Genomic DNA, 21,803 nt, shown 5'->3' with positions numbered 1-21,803 from the left:
GCTTCTTTAATCAGAACAACAGTTTTCAGGTGTGTTAACATATTTGCAAAAGGGTTTTCTAATGATCAATTAGCCTTTTAAAATGATAAACTTGGATTAGCTAACACAACGTGCCATTGGAACACAGGAGTGACGGTTGCCGATAATGGGCCTCTGTACGCCGTTTCCAGCTACAAAAGTCATTTACAACATTAACAATGTCTACACTGTATTTCTGATCAATTTGATGTTATTTTAGTGGGCAGAAAAAGGACATTTCTCAGTGACCCAAAACGTTTGAACGGTAGTGTAGCTTCTATGATCTGTTATGTAACCTAGCACCTCCCCGTGGTCTCTTTTCAGTAACGGCACGGCCGGGAAGATGAACGGTGCGTTGGAGCATTCGGACCAGCCCGACCCAGACGCCATCAAGATGTTCGTGGGCCAGATCCCTCGCTCCTGGTCAGAGAAGGAGCTGAAGGAGCTGTTTGAGCCCTATGGCGCCGTCTATCAGATCAACATCCTCCGAGACCGCAGCCAGAACCCTCCACAGAGCAAAGGTATGGCAGAGAGACAGTCATACACACACACACACACACAACAGCCAGAGCGCTCAGCCGAACAAAGTTAAGATGGAGAATCACTCACTCACTGCTTATGCAATCCTACACAATACACAAGCAAGCAATGAACACAAAGGCATACTGTACAGTACACATGTATTAATTCCATTAATTCCAGCCTGATATTTCTCTGAAACTGTGTCTTTGACACAAAACACAATGAATATATACATGTTCATCTCATCCGCCTTTTCCTGATGAACTTGTCAAGTCAGAGAGAAAACAAAAGAGGCAGCAGAGCCGACAATGAGACAATGCTGCTGCCACATTAGCAGACACACATCAAACACAGGGAGCGAGAGCGAGACAACAGAAAGCACTGTGATGACAGGCAGCTTGAGGAGACAGTGGGAGTAGGCGGATGGAAGATGTATGGGGGAGAGGATGACGGGGAGAGAGGAGATTTTGGTAAGGGCCACTGCAGACACACACCTGTTAATGTCATATTTGATTTATCTTCACTAAATAAAGAAATGAAAAAGGAAGAATGGAAGAGAAAGAGCAAGCGCTTTCCCTCACCTCCTCATCCCCACAGCATCTCTCTGTTTTGCTCTCTCTTTTCCCTCCTCATCTCTCTCTCCATCCCCCTCTCTCTCTTTCTGAGTCACAAGCTCCCACAAGCCTTGACACAGCAATTCACCAGTCTGCCAAGAGGAGACAGGGACACGCCTAAATCAAATCATTCGGCCTAAGCTCACTGTCATGTGCTATGTGTTTGTATGCGTGTGTGTCTGAGTGTGTTCATGCTTGTGTGTCTCTTTCTCCCTCTCCATCTCTCTGCATCTCCTCCTCTGTCTGTGTCCCTAACCTCTGGATGACTCCTCTTCCTCTTTGTTTCTCCGTAACGGATGAGGCCAATACTTTGCTCTCGTCAGCCTCTCCTCTCTTCCTCCATTGTGTCTTCCTCTGTTGCTAAGCCCTTGAGTCGCTCTGATTTATCTGGTTGATCAGTCAAAGTGTGGGAGAGTGTCACTCATAGACACTTTACTTTAAGTAGGGAGAACAGCCTCTCATCTCTTCCTTGAGACTGTAAACACTCAACAATCTCTCGCTCTCTCTCTTTCTCTGGCCTGTAAAATGGAGGATTGGATTGAACAGGAAATTGGCTGTTTGATAGAGCTCTGTCTAGGCTTGTATATTCCAAGGCTTTAGGCGCTGTTGTTTTCTCGTCGTTAAGTAAGCACTCTCTGGCGCGACATGGCCTTGTCAGAGCCCTCTCACACGGTGGAGCCGCAATAGCCCCCCTCGGCTCCACAGTTGCACAGGAGCCAATTCCCATTTCATTGGTGTCAAGGAAACTGTGCCCCTTTTCCCCCGGTCTGTTTAGCTTAAATGAATGACCATATTTTCAGAGTGGTCTCAGTTAGATGGTTGAGGGAGTGTGCTCCGTCGGTCTTGGTGATCCAGAGGCCGGGTCAACAGCTATCCTTCTCTCTTGACTATTACTAGAGTAATTTGGATTTGTGAAGTGGAGTTTATTTTAATTTTTCTCTCTCTCTCTCCATTCTTCTCTAATCTATTGATGGTAGATACACATTTCCAGTTGATACACACATTCCTCCTTACCCATACTGTTACTGATGCTTCTAGAAAATGTTTTCATACATTTTTCATGTAAAAGATGGCACAATTAATACATTTAACACCAGTGAGTTTGTAGACAGTGTTTCCCATCTGAGTGGTCTGGTTGTCTTTAGATGGTTATTCTGCAGGAAGGGCAACTGCTAGTTGAGTTGAGTCTGGTCCCAGGCCTGGACTATCTGATGGATGCTGTGTGTGTCTGTGTGAACGCTGGCCAGTGCAGTCTGGACAGTTTAGTTTGGCTGCTGTTGCTTTAATGTGTTAAGAGTCAATAAACAGATGAGTGGAGAGAGCGAGAGAGAATTTGATTTAGCACTGAGAGAGGGGGATGAGAGGGGGATGAGAGAGGGCCAGAGGTGTAAACAAAGACAGTCCTCCTCTCTCTCCAAGAGTTTGCATCCCAGGTTTGTTTGCGTCTGTTGTCTAGCCGGGTGTGTACAGCACAGGTGTGTGTGTGTGTGTGTGTGTTGGCAGGGGACATACTATGTCATTCATCTTAATGATCGCACCTGTCCTCCTGGGTACAGAGGCACAGCATGCACACATGCGCGCGCACACACACAAAATGGGTGTAATGTCTTCATTAGCAAGTTGTATATACTGCACAATTTTCCAGCCATGGTGTCTGAAAGAACGACTCCTCATATCAGCAACACACACGCTGCAATATAATAATAGCTCACAGTATCTGATTCTCCATCACCACTCTCCATGTACATCCACTCTGGGGTTTCCCACTGTAGTATCCAGGGGCATCCAGCTCTCCTGTGGCACACATTCACCGTTACAATTCTAATTCAACCGCATTCTCCCACAACGCTGAGGCAACGCTGGGCAAACGCTTTGCCTCCCAACACAATTATCTCCTCTAATGGATTCAGTAGAGACCGGGCCGACCTGAGTCAGAACACTGATTTATTTCATTCTTTCCTAAAGCAGCACAGCCAATTAGATTGCCATAACAAGACATACGCTTTGTTAGCTGTCTACCCAAGTCCAATTAGTGAGCGACTGCAGGTGGATTTTATAACGGGGGGGGGGGGGGGGGGGTGTATTGGCATGCCTCAGTGGTGAAGCTAGTTGCCTGGATAGGAGAGCAGTGCAGTGCTGGAAGCCTACTCGGTGTGTTCAGGGTTAGCCAGGAAACAGCGTTTTGAGGATTTCATTTGGAGCCGTTTTTCCACAGTTAGTTGTGGTGGATTTGTAAAGTGTAAAGTGCTGTGTGTCCTAATCTGGTCTGAAGGTACAGTGGACATAAGGAGATATTGTCAAAGATCCAATCTTCTCAACACAGGCCACTATGGCTGAATGTACCTCCCAACCCCCGTCTCTCACTCTCTTCAACACAGGCCACTATGGCTGAATGTACCTCCCAACCCCCGTCTCTCACTCTCTTCAACACAGGCCACTATGGCTGAATGTACCTCCCAACCCCCGTCTCTCACTCTCTTCAACACAGGCCACTATGGCTGAATGTACCTCCCAACCCCCGTCTCTCACTCTCTTCAACACAGGCCACTATGGCTGAATGTACCTCCCAACCCCCGTCTCTCACTCTCTTCAACACAGGCCACTATGGCTGAATGTACCACCCAACCCCCGTCTCTCACTCTCTTCAACACAGGCCACTATGGCTGAATGTACCTCCCAACCCCCGTCTCTCACTCTCTTCAACACAGGCCACTATGGTTGTACCTCCCAACCCCCGTCTCTCACTCTCTTCCCCCTCTATCAATCCACTCCTCTCCTGCTTTATTGAGTATGATCTATTTATGTCTCTCCCGTCTCTCTCTCTCTCTCACTCACTCACTCACTCACTCACTCACTCACTCACTCACACACACACAGAGTATAGTGTTCTCCCGTGTAGTCACTCTAACCAGAGGGTGGTGTGGTCAGTAATTGCAGCAGCAGAGTTAATGAATGTGGGTCAGAGGCTGAGTGGAGCCCTGGGGTCACGGGGGTGAAGGGGTTCTTCCTGGGTGCTGGGGCCCAGTGAAGAGTGCAGGAACCTGGTGTAGAGTGGTCTATAACCCCCCTCCCTCCCATTCATCTCCTCCATCTAGCTCTGCACAACCAGAAGAGTGCTTTTCATTCCTCTCTCTCTCTCTCTCTCTCTCTCTCTCCATCTTTATTGCTCTCTCTCCTCTTTCTCCTCTGTTAATAAACCATGCTAACATTCTGTTCCTCGTCGGCTGCACTCAATCGGCAATCTGACGAAATCGTTCTGCTCTTTTTCACCCCTCCCTCCATGCCAGTCCTCTCTTCTCTTACCCCTCTCCAATCATCCGTGCCTCTTCATCCCTGTCTTCTCTCTCATCCCTTTTATTTTTCCTCTACCCTCTCTCTACCCACCTCTCTCTACCCACCTCTCTCTGTCTAATATGATGGTGTGGACTTGTGGATGTTGTTATTGACAGTATGAGAAGGGCACAGGTTTTTTGTGCAGTCAAAAGGCTCCTTCAGTAGATATAAAGCATTTATGAACACCGTCTCTCTCCTAATCTCTATTCCTCTCACTGGCTGCTCTCTACTCCCCTCCCCTCTCTCTGCGTTTTGTGTGTGTGTATATTTTCTTTCTCCTCTGTGTGTTTTGTGCATGCCTGCATGTGTGTGTATCTCTAGTGTAGTGTGTGTGGTGTGTTTTATGCCTTGTTGGCCTTCATATAAATGTTGAGAGAGAGGTAGGCTATTCACAGTACACTCAGTGAACTCACATATTGAGTGTCTCGGTCTTGTTTCTGTGTTGGATACATGTGTACTCGGTCTTGAATCTGTCTCGGACAGTGAGGACTCGTACTTTTTCCCCGAGACCAGTGGAGTAAAAAACTCCTAATTATGAGCTTCCATTCAGTCAGAACGTTAAAACTGCTTCACCAGGCCAAATATATACACTCCTTTCTTGAAACATTAATACAGTCTCTTAACAGCCGTAATATCTATTATAGACATGTTTGTGCAGTGGTGAACCTATAGGCCTTCAGTGTGTGACAGTGGTGAAACTATAGGTATTCAGTGTGTGACAGTGGTGAAACTATAGGCCTTCAGTCTGTGACAGGTTAGTACAGTGGTGAACCTATAGGTCTTCAGTGTGTGACAGGTTAGTACAGTGGTGAACCTATAGGCCTTCAGTGTGTGACAGTGGTGAACCTATAGGTCTTCAATGTGACAGGTTAGTACAGTGGTGAACCTATAGGTCTTCAGTGTGTGACAGGTTAGTACAGTGGTGAACCTATAGGCCTTCAGTGTGTGACAGTGGTGAACCTATAGGCCTTCAGTGTGTGACAGTGGTGAACCTATAGGCCTTCAGTGTGTGACAGTGGTGAAGCTATAGGTCTTCAGTGTGTGACAGGTTAGTACAGTGGTGAACCTATAGATCTTCAGTGTGTGACAGTGGAGAAGCTATAGGTCTTCAGTGTGTGACAGTGGAGAAGCTATAGGTCTTCAGTGTGTGACAGGTTAGTACAGTGGTGAACCTATAGATCCTCAGTGTGTGACAGTGGAGAAGCTATAGGTCTTCAGTGTGTGACAGGTTAGTACAGTGGTGAACCTATAGGTCTTCAGTGTGACAGGTTAGTACAGTGGTGAACCTATAGGTCTTCAGTGTATGACAGGTTAGTACAGTGGTGAACCTATAGGTCTTCAGTATGTGACAGGTTAGTACAGTGGTGAACCTATAGGTCTTCAGTGTGACAGGTTAGTACAGTGGTGAACCTATAGGCCTTCAGTGTGTGACAGGTTAGTACAGTAGTGAACCTATAGGTCTTCAGTGTGTGACAGGTTAGTACAGTAGTGAACCTATAGGTCTTTAGTGTGTGACAGGTTAGTACAGTGGTGAACCTATAGGTCTTCAGTATGTGACAGGTTAGTACAGTGGTGAACCTATAGGTCTTCAGTGTGTGACAGGTTAGTACAGTGGTGAACCTATAGGTCTTCAGGGTGTGACAGGTTAGTACAGTAGTGAACCTATAGGTCTTCAGTGTGTGACAGGTTAGTACAGTAGTGAACCTATAGGTCTTCAGTATGTGACAGGTTAGTACAGTGGTGAACCTATAGGTCTTCAGTGTGTGACAGGTTAGTACAGTGGTGAACCTATAGGTCTTCAGGGTGTGACAGGTTAGTACAGTAGTGAACCTATAGGTCTTCAGTGTGTGACAGGTTAGTACAGTAGTGAACCTATACGTCTTCAGTGTGTGACAGGTTAGTACAGTGGTGAACCTATAGGTCTTCAGTATGTGACAGGTTAGTACAGTGGTGAACCTATAGGTCTTCAGTGGTGAACCTATAGGTCTTCAGTGTGACAGGTTAGTACAGTGGTGAACCTATAGGCCTTCAGTGTGTGACAGGTTAGTACAGTAGTGAACCTATAGGTCTTCAGTGTTTGACAGGTTAGTACAGTGGTGAACCTATAGATCTTCAGTGTGTGACAGGTTAGTACAGTGGTGAACCTATAGGTCTTTAGTGTGACAGGTTAGTACGGTAGTGAACCTATAGGTCTTCAGTGTGTGACAGGTTAGTACAGTAGTGAACCTATAGGTCTTCAGTGTGTGACAGGTTAGTACAGTAGTGAACCTATAGGTCTTCAGTGTGTGACAGGTTAGTACAGTAGTGAACCTATAGGTCTTCAGTGTGTGACAGGTTAGTACAGTGGTGAACCTATAGGTCTTCAGTATGTGACAGGTTAGTACAGTGGTGAACCTATAGGTCTTCAGTGTGACAGGTTAGTACAGTGGAGAACCTATAGGTCTTCAGTGTGACAGGTTAGTACAGTAGTGAACCTATAGGTCTTCAGTGTGTGACAGTGGAGAACCTATAGGTCTTCAGTGTGTGACAGGTTAGTACAGTGGTGAACCTATAGGTCTTCAGTGTGTGACAGTGGAGAACCTATAGGTCTTCAGTGTGTGACAGGTTAGTACAGTGGTGAACCTATAGGTCTTCAGTGTGACAGGTTAGTACAGTGGTGAACCTATAGGTCTTCAGTGTGTGACAGGTTAGTACAGTAGTGAACCTATAGGTCTTCAGTGTGTGACAGGTTAGTACAGTAGTGAACCTATAGGTCTTTAGTGTGTGACAGGTTAGTACAGTGGTGAACCTATAGGTCTTCAGTATGTGACAGGTTAGTACAGTGGTGAACCTATAGGTCTTCAGTGTGACAGGTTAGTACAGTGGTGAACCTATAGGTCTTCAGTGTGTGACAGTGGTGAAACTATAGGTCTTCAGTGTGTGACAGGTTAGTACAGTGGTGAACCTATAGGTCTTCAGTGTGTGACAGGTTAGTACAGTGGTGAACCTATAGGTCTTCAGGGTGTGACAGGTTAGTACAGTAGTGAACCTATAGGTCTTCAGTGTGTGACAGGTTAGTACAGTGGTGAACCTATAGGTCTTCAGTGTGTGACAGGTTAGTACAGTAGTGAACCTATAGGTCTTCAGTGTGTGACAGGTTAGTACAGTGGTGAACCTATAGGTCTTCAGTGGTGAACCTATAGGTCTTCAGTGTGACAGGTTAGTACAGAGGTGAACCTATAGATCTTCAGTGTTTGACAGGTTAGTACAGTAGTGAACCTATAGGTCTTCAGTGTTTGACAGGTTAGTACAGTGGTGAACCTATAGATCTTCAGTGTGTGACAGGTTAGTACAGTGGTGAACCTATAGGTCTTTAGTGTGACAGGTTAGTACAGTAGTGAACCTATAGGTCTTCAGTGTGTGACAGGTTAGTACAGTAGTGAACCTATAGGTCTTCAGTGTGTGACAGGTTAGTACAGTAGTGAACCTATAGGTCTTCAGTGTGTGACAGGTTAGTACAGTAGTGAACCTATAGGTCTTTAGTGTGTGACAGGTTAGTACAGTGGTGAACCTATAGGTCTTCAGTATGTGACAGGTTAGTACAGTGGTGAACCTATAGGTCTTCAGTGTGACAGGTTAGTACAGTGGTGAACCTATAGGTCTTCAGTGTGTGACAGTGGTGAAACTATAGGTCTTCAGTGTGTGACAGGTTAGTACAGTGGTGAACCTATAGGTCTTCAGTGTGTGACAGGTTAGTACAGTGGTGACCCTATAGGTCTTCAGGGTGTGACAGGTTAGTACAGTAGTGAACCTATAGGTCTTCAGTGTGTGACAGTGGTGAACCTATAGGTCTTCAGTGTGTGACAGTGGTGAACCTATAGGTCTTCAGTGTTTGACAGGTTAGTACAGTAGTGAACCTATAGGTCTTCAGTGTTTGACAGGTTAGTACAGTGGTGAACCTATAGATCTTCAGTGTGTGACAGGTTAGTACAGTGGTGAACCTATAGGTCTTTAGTGTGACAGGTTAGTACAGTAGTGAACCTATAGGTCTTCAGTGTGTGACAGGTTAGTACAGTAGTGAACCTATAGGTCTTCAGTGTGTGACAGGTTAGTACAGTAGTGAACCTATAGGTCTTCAGTGTGTGACAGGTTAGTACAGTAGTGAACCTATAGGTCTTTAGTGTGTGACAGGTTAGTACAGTGGTGAACCTATAGGTCTTCAGTATGTGACAGGTTAGTACAGTGGTGAACCTATAGGTCTTCAGTGTGACAGGTTAGTACAGTGGTGAACCTATAGGTCTTCAGTGTGTGACAGTGGTGAAACTATAGGTCTTCAGTGTGTGACAGGTTAGTACAGTGGTGAACCTATAGGTCTTCAGTGTGTGACAGGTTAGTACAGTGGTGACCCTATAGGTCTTCAGGGTGTGACAGGTTAGTACAGTAGTGAACCTATAGGTCTTCAGTGTGTGACAGTGGTGAACCTATAGGTCTTCAGTGTGTGACAGTGGTGAACCTATAGGTCTTCAGTGTGTGACAGGTTAGTACAGTAGTGAACCTATAGGTCTTCAGTGTGTGACAGGTTAGTACAGTGGTGAACCTATAGGTCTTCAGTATGTGACAGGTTAGTACAGTGGTGAACCTATAGGTCTTCAGTGGTGAACCTATAGGTCTTCAGTGTGACAGGTTAGTACAGTGGGTGAACCTATAGGCCTTCAGTGTGTGACAGGTTAGTACAGTAGTGAACCTATAGGTCTTCAGTGTTTGACAGGTTAGTACAGTGGTGAACCTATAGATCTTCAGTGTGTGACAGGTTAGTACAGTGGTGAACCTATAGGTCTTTAGTGTGACAGGTTAGTACAGTAGTGAACCTATAGGTCTTCAGTGTGTGACAGGTTAGTACAGTAGTGAACCTATAGGTCTTCAGTGTGTGACAGGTTAGTACAGTAGTGAACCTATAGGTCTTCAGTGTGTGACAGGTTAGTACAGTAGTGAACCTATAGGTCTTCAGTGTGTGACAGGTTAGTACAGTGGTGAACCTATAGGTCTTCAGTGTGTGACAGGTTAGTACAGTAGTGAACCTATAGGTCTTCAGTGTGTGACAGGTTAGTACAGTGGTGAACCTATAGGTCTTCAGTGGTGAACCTATAGGTCTTCAGTGTGACAGGTTAGTACAGAGGTGAACCTATAGATCTTCAGTGTTTGACAGGTTAGTACAGTAGTGAACCTATAGGTCTTCAGTGTTTGACAGGTTAGTACAGTGGTGAACCTATAGATCTTCAGTGTGTGACAGGTTAGTACAGTGGTGAACCTATAGGTCTTTAGTGTGACAGGTTAGTACAGTAGTGAACCTATAGGTCTTCAGTGTGTGACAGGTTAGTACAGTAGTGAACCTATAGGTCTTCAGTGTGTGACAGGTTAGTACAGTAGTGAACCTATAGGTCTTCAGTGTGTGACAGGTTAGTACAGTAGTGAACCTATAGGTCTTTAGTGTGTGACAGGTTAGTACAGTGGTGAACCTATAGGTCTTCAGTATGTGACAGGTTAGTACAGTGGTGAACCTATAGGTCTTCAGTGTGACAGGTTAGTACAGTGGTGAACCTATAGGTCTTCAGTGTGTGACAGTGGTGAAACTATAGGTCTTCAGTGTGTGACAGGTTAGTACAGTGGTGAACCTATAGGTCTTCAGTGTGTGACAGGTTAGTACAGTGGTGACCCTATAGGTCTTCAGGGTGTGACAGGTTAGTACAGTAGTGAACCTATAGGTCTTCAGTGTGTGACAGTGGTGAACCTATAGGTCTTCAGTGTGTGACAGTGGTGAACCTATAGGTCTTCAGTGTGTGACAGGTTAGTACAGTAGTGAACCTATAGGTCTTCAGTGTGTGACAGGTTAGTACAGTGGTGAACCTATAGGTCTTCAGTATGTGACAGGTTAGTACAGTGGTGAACCTATAGGTCTTCAGTGGTGAACCTATAGGTCTTCAGTGTGACAGGTTAGTACAGTGGGTGAACCTATAGGCCTTCAGTGTGTGACAGGTTAGTACAGTAGTGAACCTATAGGTCTTCAGTGTTTGACAGGTTAGTACAGTGGTGAACCTATAGATCTTCAGTGTGTGACAGGTTAGTACAGTGGTGAACCTATAGGTCTTTAGTGTGACAGGTTAGTACAGTAGTGAACCTATAGGTCTTCAGTGTGTGACAGGTTAGTACAGTAGTGAACCTATAGGTCTTCAGTGTGTGACAGGTTAGTACAGTAGTGAACCTATAGGTCTTCAGTGTGTGACAGGTTAGTACAGTGGTGAACCTATAGGTCTTCAGTGTGTGACAGGTTAGTACAGTGGTGAACCTATAGGTCTTCAGTATGTGACAGGTTAGTACAGTGGTGAACCTATAGGTCTTCAGTGTGACAGGTTAGTACAGTGGAGAACCTATAGGTTTTCAGTGTGACAGGTTAGTACAGTAGTGAACCTATAGGTCTTCAGTGTGTGACAGTGGAGAACCTATAGGTCTTCAGTATGACAGGTTAGTACAGTGGTGAACCTATAGGTCTTCAGTGGTGAACCTATAGGTCTTCAGTATGACAGGTTAGTACAGTGGTGAACCTATAGGTCTTCAGTGTGTGACAGGTTAGTACAGTGGTGAACCTATAGGTCTTCAGTGTGTGACAGGTTGGTGATTCTGAAAGGAGATTAACCGTAATACCAGGTCACTCATGTAGGAGGGTGCACTTTTAGTAAAACACAAAGGGCCAGTGGTCTAGTGGAGGCTATACACGGGTATAAGCTGTACACTCACATATTTTTCGGTGGACGTTGCGTATACTGACTTCTTAATCCCTACTGATGCGTATCAAAGTAGCGTAGTGGAGCTATACGACTTATCAATTATACAGTACAATAGAGCAATCATGCATAAAGTAGCCTCGTGTTCCGAGCACATAACCTCGTTTCAGCGGAATATCATGTGCAGGCAGGACGTGTGCAGCTCGCAATGTGTTTTGGCATGGAGCAGCTCACAGAAGAATCACATCGGTAGCGCGTAGGGTAGGAAAGACATTTCAATTTATGATATCTACCTGTATATGGTAACTAAGCCAACAATGGGTATGCAAACCAGGTATTTAAAAAGTGAAGTCCGAAGTGTTGGTTAGTAGGCTATTTGTGATGCACAATTGTCAACATGCTTTTTGCATCAGGGGTGTAGACATGGATGGGCCTGGGTGAACAGAGGTACATCCACTGGGGAGTCTGACAAGCCCACCCAATCAGATTGGTGAGGTTTAAGCATTGTTGTGGACTTAAACCATCACATTTTTGTATTTTATTTATATTTACATTTTTGATATTTTGATAGTGAAAATCTGTGAAAACTCATGAAAACAGCGTTCCTTTCCTTTGCTGGGCAGGCCGTTAACTTTTTGGCAAAATGTTTAATATACCCACTTCTCCAGAAACCACTATACCACTGCATAGGGCCGATGGAAAGACAGCAGTCACACACAGCATGCTGTAAAGGAGAAGCAGTCCATAAACCAGTAGGTCCCATTCATAAGAAAACAAAAACAAAACATTAAGCATTTCCCAGTTGACTATTACTTCCCATTGCAAAAAAACATTTCACGTTTAGCACACCAAGTAACCGGGGAGCTGAAGTTTAAAGTGGAACTGACAGAGATCTAACGACGTTGCAGATATGAAACAAACAAAAAATCATAATATCAGTGAAAAATATCAAATTCCCAGTTTATGCTACAAAACCAACTTTATAAGAGATCTTAAAAATAGGTTCTATTTGACTCAACGTTCCATGCCGAAGTCTAAGGCATTGTTGGCAGAATAGATGGATGCAGTTCAATGCATGATTCATATAATTCCCCAATACACAGCTGGCCTGCTACATTGTTTGCTGTCTCCATTTGGGATTTCAGTTTCAATGACTCATTATTCTGGACAAAAACGGACGATTGTAACTAAGGATGGGAATGTCAATACAATCAAACTAGCAAGGGCAATGATCACAAGTCAGTCATAACATGGCTAATAGGCTAGTGTCTATTTATGTACTGTAGCAAGCTAAAAAAAACGGAGCCTAACGTTAGCTGGATAGATAGCTAGCTAGCTGCTAGGAGCATGTCATGCCATGCCATTCGAGGAGTGGGTGAGCAACTGACTTTTTCCCCTCACATCGTTTTTCGGTGGCTATACACAGCTAGAGTTGCAGGTGTCATTTGGTTAGCTAGCAAGAACTTGAACAACTGTTATCCAATTAGAATATCTCTTGCATTCGCAAATTCACTTTGACTAACTGCGCTCCCAAGTGGTCTAAGACCCTGCATCTCAGTGCTAGAGGCGTCACTACAGACACCCTGGTTCGAATCCAGACTGTATCACAATCAGCCATGATTGGGAGTCCCATAGGGCAGCGCACAATTGGCCATGCGTTGTCCGAGTTTGGCCAGTGTAGGCCGTCATTGTAAACATGAATTTGTTCTTAACTGACTTGCCTAGTTAAATAAAGGTTAAATAAAAAAATTATATATACTCCGATTTCAGAGCACTCTCGTCTGAGTGTGCCAGAGCGCAGAACAACTGATGAATTTACGAACACGCAACACCTCCTGAATATGACCGTGTAAGTAAAAGTTGAAAAAAAGTCATAGCTAGTCAAGGTGAGTGAGTTGTTCTCTCATTTGTGTCTGGAAGTAGAAAGCTAGCTAACTAGCCAGTTAGCTTGGGTGCTTGGTTGGGACAATCATGCATTGGCAGGCAAGCTGCAGAAGGACGTGGCTACAATTCCCCATTGTTTATCAGTGCAATTTTGACGGCCAACTAGCTGAAAAGGTTTGAGAGGGTTTATCTAATGTTCCTTCGTTGGATTTTAGCTTATCTTGCTCTGGCTAGCATTAGTTGTGGACCTTGTTGTTGTTGATGTTCATAACTAAGGGCGAGAGAACCTTGTGGTATTTACATATTTGCAGAAATCTATTCAGGTGTATTTTGTGACTTTTGGCGAATGCGTTCTAATGATCTAAAGTCGTGCTGTTACAACTGCCCGTAAACACACAGTCCAGTTCAAAATGAATGATGGAAGGTCTGCGTGACAAATGGCTTGTTTGTATAAAGGCCTACTGTAGCTCTGATTGGCTATAGCGCACCAGTCTGTGTAGACAGATGTTTTTATTAGGTTTTGTTTACTGCAGTGTCTATTAATTGTCCAAATGCACGGCCGCTTTCCCACTCTATATTACTATAGACTTTTCACAAATGCCTTACTGTCCGTAATAACCAAACATTCTAAGAATCTATGAAAATGACCATATCTAAGTGGTCACTTGTCAGAAAATGTTTAAAAATGTGTCATATTCTTCCTGGGGTTGTAAATGTCATGTTGCTAAAATGCTGTCAGTTCCACTTTAAATGCAACCATGTTTCACACACACAAGTTATTTTCAAAGAGATGGCTAACACCACAAACACGCTGGAATAAAAAAACACAGTTCCCCTCAGCAGATGATGATCATTATTCTTGAAAAGAGAGAAGCTAACACATTAGCAACGACATCCTCTTTGTTAACACCTGCTGGCCTTCAAGTAGGCAGAAGTTTTTGTAAAAACAGTCCCACCCATTAAGGCAAAATGGGATTGCTTGATTCCACTGTTACTTCACACAAACGTCCTAAATACAGTTGAATGGCATATGCCTTTATATAGCTTCTGATGGCCTAGCTGATGGCTGACTTAGCTAGCTAGATTCATCTCCCCAGAGACCAGCAAATAAAAATTCTAATTGGTGTTAACCCTCAGTGTTAACCCTTATCGACAAAAACTTTTAAATCAGATCATTATTATTATACTCATTATTTTAACAACTCTTAGCCCTTCTCTGAAGGCGTAGAAGGCCCATTGTGCTCCACTGTGTTTGGGATAGTAATATATGTAGAGTGGCTCTATTTTCATCAACATACATTTCTTCACTATTCTGAATGTCTAAAGAATCCATATGTTGTTCTGAAATATGAACACAGAAATACTGGACATTCTGAACTCTTATTATGGTGGTTGATTTGACTAAATTCTAATCATGGTCTTTAATTTGACTTGCATTTTTCTGGTCTCGGTCTTGACTCTGTCTCGAACCCCTAGTCACCCTCCCGTTCTCGGTCTGGACTCAGTCTTGCCCCTCCTCCGGTCTCGGTCTTGACTCAGTCTCGGACCCCTAGTCACCCTCCCGTTCTCGGTCTTGACTCAGTCTCGCCCCTCCTCCTGTCTTGACTCAGTTTCGCCCCTCCTCCGGTCTTGACTCGGTCTCGCCCCTCCTCCGGTCTTGACTCAGTTTCGCACCTCCTCCGGTCTTGACTCAGTTTCGCCCCTCCTCCGGTCTTGACTCGGTCTCGCCCCTCCTCCGGTCTTGACTCGGCCTCGCCCCTCCTCCGGTCTTGACTCGGTCTCGCCCCTCCTCCAGTCTTGACTCGGTCTCGCCCCTCCTCCTGTCTTGACTCGGTCTCGCCCCTCCTCCTGTCTTGACTCGGTCTCGCCCCTCCTCCGGTCTTGACTCGGTCTCGCCCCTCCTCCGGTCTTGACTCAGTTTCGCCCCTCCTCCGGTCTTGACTCAGTCTCGCCCCTCCTCCGGTCTTGACTCGGTCTCGCCCCTCCTCCGGTCTCGGTCTTGACTCAGTCTCGCCCCTCCTCCGGTCTTGACTCGGTCTCGCCCCTCCTCCGGTCTTGACTCAGTTTCGCACCTCCTCCGGTCTTGACTCAGTTTCGCCTCTCCTCCGGTCTTGACTCAGTCTCCGCCCCTCCTCCGGTCTTGACTCAGTCTCCGCCCCTCCTCCGGTCTTGACTCAGTCTCCGCCCCTCCTCCGGTCTTGACTCGGTCTCGCCCCTCCTCCTGTCTTGACTCGGTCTTGCCCCTCCTCCGGTCTTGACTTGGTCTTGCCCCTCCTCCGGTCTTGAATCGGTCTCGCCCCCCCTCCGGTCTTGGTCTTGAATTGGTCTGGCTTTAGGTGGTCTCGGACACAGCATTGAGTACACTACTGCTAGTTTTGTGCATGCATTTTTTTCACTAATTGTTCTTTTGATAAATCACATACAATCTGAAAAATACCTGATATGGAAAAAGATCTGATGTGAAGAGACCTGATGAGACCCAAAAAATGGGTCTGCTTGTCTAAACGCAGCCTTAGTGTGTGAGAACAATGCTCTGCTTTTTGATCCTCTTCCTGACAGCACACCAACAGGGACAGTCAACCACAGGCCGCATCGCTAGCCCTCACAGGCCCTACCCTATGAGAATCACAATACACACCACTACTGCTACACTTACCATCCCATACACAGGCCCTACCCTATGATAATCACAATACACACCACTAATGCTACACTTACCATCCCATACACAGGCCCTATCCTATGAGAATCACAATACACACCACTAATGCTACACTTACCATCCCATACACAGGCCCTATCCTATGAGAATCACAATACACACCACTAATGCTACACTTACCATCCCATACACAGGCCCTATCCTATGAGAATCACAATACACACCACTACTGCTACACTTACCATCCCATACACAGGCCCTATGCTATGGAGATCACAATAGGCCTATGCTAGGCTAAGACACTAATGCTAGGCTAAGACACTAATGCTAGGCTAAGACACTAATGCTAGGCTAAGCAACGCTGATACAACACTAATGCTAGGGAATCACAATACACACCACTAACACGCTAACCCCCCCATACCTATGATGACACTATAAGAGCTAAATAGGCTGTGTGCTTTGGGAACCACAATACACATGTATTTCCAGACTCTGGGCTAACCCTTCCATACAGCCTCTACACTATGGGAATGACAACAGTGCTAATACGAAGCTCAAACCTGTCCATACACAGGCCCCACACCATGGGCATCACAGCACACAGCTAATGCTAGGCTAACCCCTCCCATACAGTGGCCCCACAACGTGGCAATCACAGCACACAGCTAATGCTAGGCTAACCCCTCCCATACACAGGCCCCACACCATGGGCATCACAGCACACAGCTAATGCTAGGCTAACCCCTCCCATACACAGGCCCCACACCATGGACATCACAGCACACAGCTAATGCTAGGCTAACCCCTCCCATACACAGGCCCCACACCATGGACATCACAGCACACAGCTAATGCTAGGATAACCCCTCCTATACACAGGCTATACACTATGGGAATTGTAATACAGACTACTACTGTTACACTAAGCTCAAACCTGCCCATACACAAGCCCTACTCTATGGAAATCCCAGTGCAGTCCCTTCATGCTAGGCCAAGACCTTAACCATCCCAAACACAGACAACACCATATGAAAACGCTGGTCATTTTAAAGCCACCTTTTCCAATAGAATGCAATCATCAACCCCTCTGCAACGGGGTACCTGTGCAACATAACGGAAGTGAGATGGATGGACAGCAGGACTAGTCATTCACGCACATCTCAAAAAATGAGGAATTGAAAACTGTAAATGTGTGAAAAGTGATTCTACATGACTCAGCAGTTCCTCTGCTCCTTATACTGCTGACTGTGGCTTAATGGTCTACAGCTGGACTGTCTGCTACCTACACTGGAGATGACTATTTCATATACTGTATAATGACTAGACCTTTCCTTCTCTCTGTCTCATTTCTCTCTCTCTCTCTCCTTTCTCTTTCGCTCTCTCTCTCTCTCTCTCATGTCTCTCTCTCTCTCTGTCTCTGTCTGTCTCTCTCTCTCTCTCTCTCTCTCTCTCTGTCTCTCTCTCTCTCTGTCTCTGTCTGTCTCTCTCTCTCTCTGTCTCTGTCTGTCTCTCTCTCTCTCTCTCTCTCTCTCTCTCTCTCTCACTCTGTCTCTCTCTCTGTCTCTCTCTCTCTGTCTCTCTCTCTCTGTCTCTCTGTCTCATTTCTCTGTCTCTGTCTCATTTCTCTGTCTCTGTCTCTTTCTCTCTCTCTCTCCTTTCTCTTTCGCTCTCTCTCTTTCTCTTTCGCTCTCTCTCTTTCTCTGACTGGCTCCTGTCCTCCCTCCCTCTCTCCCCTTCTCTCTCTTTGATGTGTCTCTGTCATTCTGAAATACTGTTACTCAAGTCATTAATACTGAATTGTTTTAAAATCGTGAATGTTTTCTTCATGTAAATGCTAAGCTGGTTTCTCCTTGAGCCTACTTTTGACGGATGACTTAAAACTGTATGAATAAATTAAGGACACTTTTTTGGTTGCTTATCATGTTCATCTCTCTCCCCCTCTCTTCTCCCAGGGTGCTGTTTTGTCACGTTTTACACACGGAAAGCTGCCCTTGAAGCCCAGAACGCACTGCATAACATAAAGACCTTAACAGGGGTGAGTGTGTGTTCACGGCCCACGCTGCCCTGCTGTCACGCAGTGTCAGTGATTACCAGGGGACATCTCCCATTACTGTCACGTCACACACTGTGGCTGTCTGTATTGTGTGTGTGTGTGTGTGTGTGTGTGTGTGTGTGTGTGTGTGTGTGTGTGTGTGTGTGTGTGTGTGTAGGCCTTTACTCTGTCACTAACTGCATTTAGATGCTTATTTGTGTCATTTGTGCCTGACTACATTATATATTCTGCGTGTGAATATATTTCTGTGTGTGTGTGTGTGTGTGTGTGTGTGTGTGTGCTGTAGGGGCCTTTCCTCTACCAGACTCCTGCTGCTGTCCTCTGTCCCTGTGTGTATATTAAACACAGTGGAGTGATAGATGAGCAATAGGATTTTGTCTCGGCTCCCCTCCCAGGTTCTGGAAGTCTCTAGCTGCTCCTCTGGGTTTAACAGGCCCCTGGGCCACGGTTACTCCTGCTTGGGGTGTTGGCAGGCTGCAGCCTTGACTGTTCTGAGGCTCTGGAAGCCTTTAGATTAGAGGGAAGGGAAGTCTGTACACTGTATTTCCTCTGTTGGTTAGTCGATGGACCTATTGGGTTAGAGAGGGTGGATATGAGGACGAATATGAGGACGGAGGGTGGATATGATACGCCACATGCTCTAAACATTTGAAGATTAGGGGAACGTGAAATTACCGCCCTTCCTCATTTCCTCTGCCAACTCCTCCTCCCTCTGTCCCTCTTTTCCCCAGGCAGGTAACACTCTAAAACGAACACACACAGGGCTGAATCAATAGCACCATAATCACATCCATTTGAGCGGTTTTGGGAGGTCATGATTAACTCATTTAAAATGGCCTCCTCTGAGATCTCCAAGGCAATGCAGCACTGAGGATATGTTTGAATTTGACTTTAATAAAGTACTGACTGACCTTCCTCTGGGAGGAGGGAGGGAGGGATGTAGTGGGAGAGAGAGTCCATAAATGCTTTATCGTTGAGTGGAGGTAGAGAGGTGGACAGAGAGAGCAATGGACAGAGAGGTGAGCTAAGGAGAGGATGGAGTGATGAGGAAAGCATAGAGGGAGAGCACAGTTCGCTTTAGGGCAAGGCAATAAATGAGTTCAGCTACAAAGCAATCCGTGCTTGTTAGCTCTCTGTCTCTCCCTCTCTTGTAAAAGGCAGTAGAACAATGTTTATATTGGCTCTCTGTCTCTCCCTCGTTCATTCTTGCGCTCTAAACTGTAGGCCCTGACAGGGTGAGATCCAATCACAGCAGTTGGACGGCGGCCATATTGGACGAGAGCGGCTGGCAGAGCTGAACAGCGGCCATATTGATTTACGGCACACACAGGAACAGTTGAATGGCTGCCATGTTTGAGTAGGGCGTTGAGTGTGAACAGTCTGGAGAGAATGTGGTAGTGAGTGTAAACGTGGATGTTCTGTACCGCCCTGCATAGTACTCCTATACTCCCCCCATCTCCAACACGGAATTCACAAAAAGAAAGGCCTAGACTGCCAGCCACATATTGGAGTGACACACTTTAGAAAAGCAGCCTCTCTCCTCCGCCAACTCCCTGCCTGTCCACCCCCCCCCCCCCCTCTCTCTCTAAGCCTCCAGCTTTGGCAGCAGACTGCAAAAGTGCTGGATGGAGGTGTGTGTGTGTGTGTGTGTGTGTGTTGTGCTTGTGCTATGATGTGTTAATGGAGATCTTACTGAAACCTGCACAGGTCTGAACAGGGACTGGACGTATGCCTAAGTGATTCCACACACACACACACACACACACACACTGTGCCTCCTCCCTTCCCCAAATCTGCCAAGTAGCTTTAGATGAGTGAAAGGAGACAGGGGGGGACTCTGTTTTAGAGGAACAAAAACTTAAAGTAAGAGTTTTCTTTCTAATGAACAGCTAATGAAGCTCTGGGGACTGTGGGTGGGGGGGGTTGGAGAAATTAGGGTGGAGATGGCTGGTCTGGGCACGTAGCTAGGGGGGGCCCGCTTCTCTCAGAGCCTCTAATGTCACCACTGAGCTGTGCTTTAAACTGGCCCCAAAACATCTATCGACTGAAAACATGCCGTAGCTCCTTCTGCAGATATTTAAGAACATAATACCCTCCCCTGCTGCACAGCCATCCGCAGTCTGGACCTCCACACACACACACACACACAAGTAGTCACACTACACGCACAGCCAGAAGCACACACACACACACTACCGTTCAAAAGTTTGGGGTCACTTAGAAATATCTTCTGAAACTTGTCAGTCTATTCTTGTTCTGAGAAATGAAGGCTATTCCATGCGAGAAATTGCCAAGAAACTGAATGTCTCGTACAACGCTGTGTACTACTCCCTTCACAGGACAGCGCAAACTGGCCCTAACCAGAATATAAAGAGGAGTGGGAGGCCCCGATGCCCAACTGAGCAAGAGGACAAGTATATTAAAGTGTCTAGTTTAAGAAACACACGCCACACAAGTCCTCAACTGCCAGCTTCATTAAATAGTACCCGTAAAAACACCAGTCTCAACTTCAACAGTGAAGAGGCGACTTCGTGATGCTGGCCTTCTAGGCAGAGTTGCAAAGAAAAAGCCATATCTCAGACTGGCCAGTAAAAATAAAAGATTAAGATGGACAAAAGAACACTGAACAGAGGAACTCTGCTTAGAAGGCCAGCATCCCGGAGTCGCCTCTTCACTGTTGACGTTGAGACTGGTGTATTTGTTATAAAAGTATTTTTAAATACACAGCCCAAATCACATATTTTTTATTTGAATCGACCAAATTGTATTTGAAAGTATTTTCAAATACTTATTTTAAATACTACTTTCAAATACCTGGGTTTAATGCAAGGGAGTGCATTTGAGTATGAAATGAAATACCTGAAATAGTACTGGAAAACAGGTCTGACACAAACACAAATACACATGTGAGTTAAAGCCTGTCAGCCCGTCCGCCAGACAAGGTTGTCTGAGATTTTCCACTAAATTGAACTCTTTCATCAGCGGCTGACAGATGTCTAAATGGCTGGTGTCTCCCCACGCCAGCGCCCACAGCACGGCACAGACTGCCTGTCTCACACACACACACAGTCTGTGTGGCTGGGGGGGGGGGGGAGAAGGGCGTGTGAGAGCTAATCTAGGACACTGACTTTCTAGTGCCCTCCAGCAGCTCTCTCTCTCTCTCTCTCTCTGTCCATTTCTCCATCTCTCCCTCTCTCTCTCTCTGTCCATTTCTCCATCTGTCCCTCTCTCTCTCTCTCTCTGTCCATTTCTCCATCTCTCCCTCTCTCTCTCTCTCTGTCCATTTCTCCATCTCTCCATCTCTCTCTCTCTCTCTCTCTGTCCATTTCTCAACCTCTCTCTCTCTCTCTCTCTCTCTCTCTCTCTCTCTCTGTGTGTGTGAGAAAAACGCTGGATGAAAAACGCCTTTGATTCATAGTTTTTCTTTAAAGGATATTTCATTCTCACTTTGTCGGGGTGGGACGAGTGTGGGTGAGGAGGGGGAGAGGAGGGGTGATTTCAGACGTGATCAGTCGAGCCCCGTGTCCTTGATGAAGGCTGATCAGAGCGCTGCAGAGCGTCAAGTTTGATAAGAAGAGTGGGACTCATTAAAACGCTGCACTTCACAGACCACACGCACACACTTTGACACACACACACACTTTTACACACACACACACACTTTGACACACACACACACAGACACACACACACACACACACACACACACACACACACACACACACCAGTAGTCACAATACTAATCAGGAAGAATTCAGGACTGTGAGTTAGGAGATGCTGAGGGTGGGGAGGTGTGGACTGGAGGAAATCACAACAGTCAGAGTGGGTGTCAATGCGTGTTGAAGTTAAAGTAGGAATGGCAGCTCTCCCATCACATTGGGCCCTGTCTGTGCTGCTTGTTCAGGTGTCAGAACGCCACTTATGGAACAGCAGAGAGAGGAGTCTGGCTCCCTCTC

General features: G+C 45.9%; 1 protein-coding gene across 50 annotated transcripts in view; it reads left to right on the top strand.

Annotated features, from left to right (window-relative positions):
- The window catches only part of LOC110501039 (CUGBP Elav-like family member 2), a 221,329-nt gene that overhangs the window by 139,108 nt on the left and 60,418 nt on the right, over positions 1-21,803 (top strand). For all 50 annotated transcript variants that reach the window (XM_090214078.1, XM_090214062.1, XM_090214091.1 and 47 more), the window contains 2 exons: positions 343-539; positions 17,747-17,829. In XM_090214078.1, the coding sequence (XP_090070204.1) occupies positions 343-539; positions 17,747-17,829 (280 nt within the window). The remainder of the gene's footprint in view (positions 1-342; positions 540-17,746; positions 17,830-21,803) is intronic.

This window comes from Oncorhynchus mykiss, chromosome 21 (assembly GCF_057628025.1).
Source record: "Oncorhynchus mykiss isolate SJ-2025 chromosome 21, ASM5762802v1, whole genome shotgun sequence".
NCBI classification, from domain to species: Eukaryota; Metazoa; Chordata; class Actinopteri; order Salmoniformes; family Salmonidae; genus Oncorhynchus; species Oncorhynchus mykiss.
Note: the sequence above shows the minus strand (reverse complement) of the source record. Positions and strands in the feature narration are given on the sequence as shown.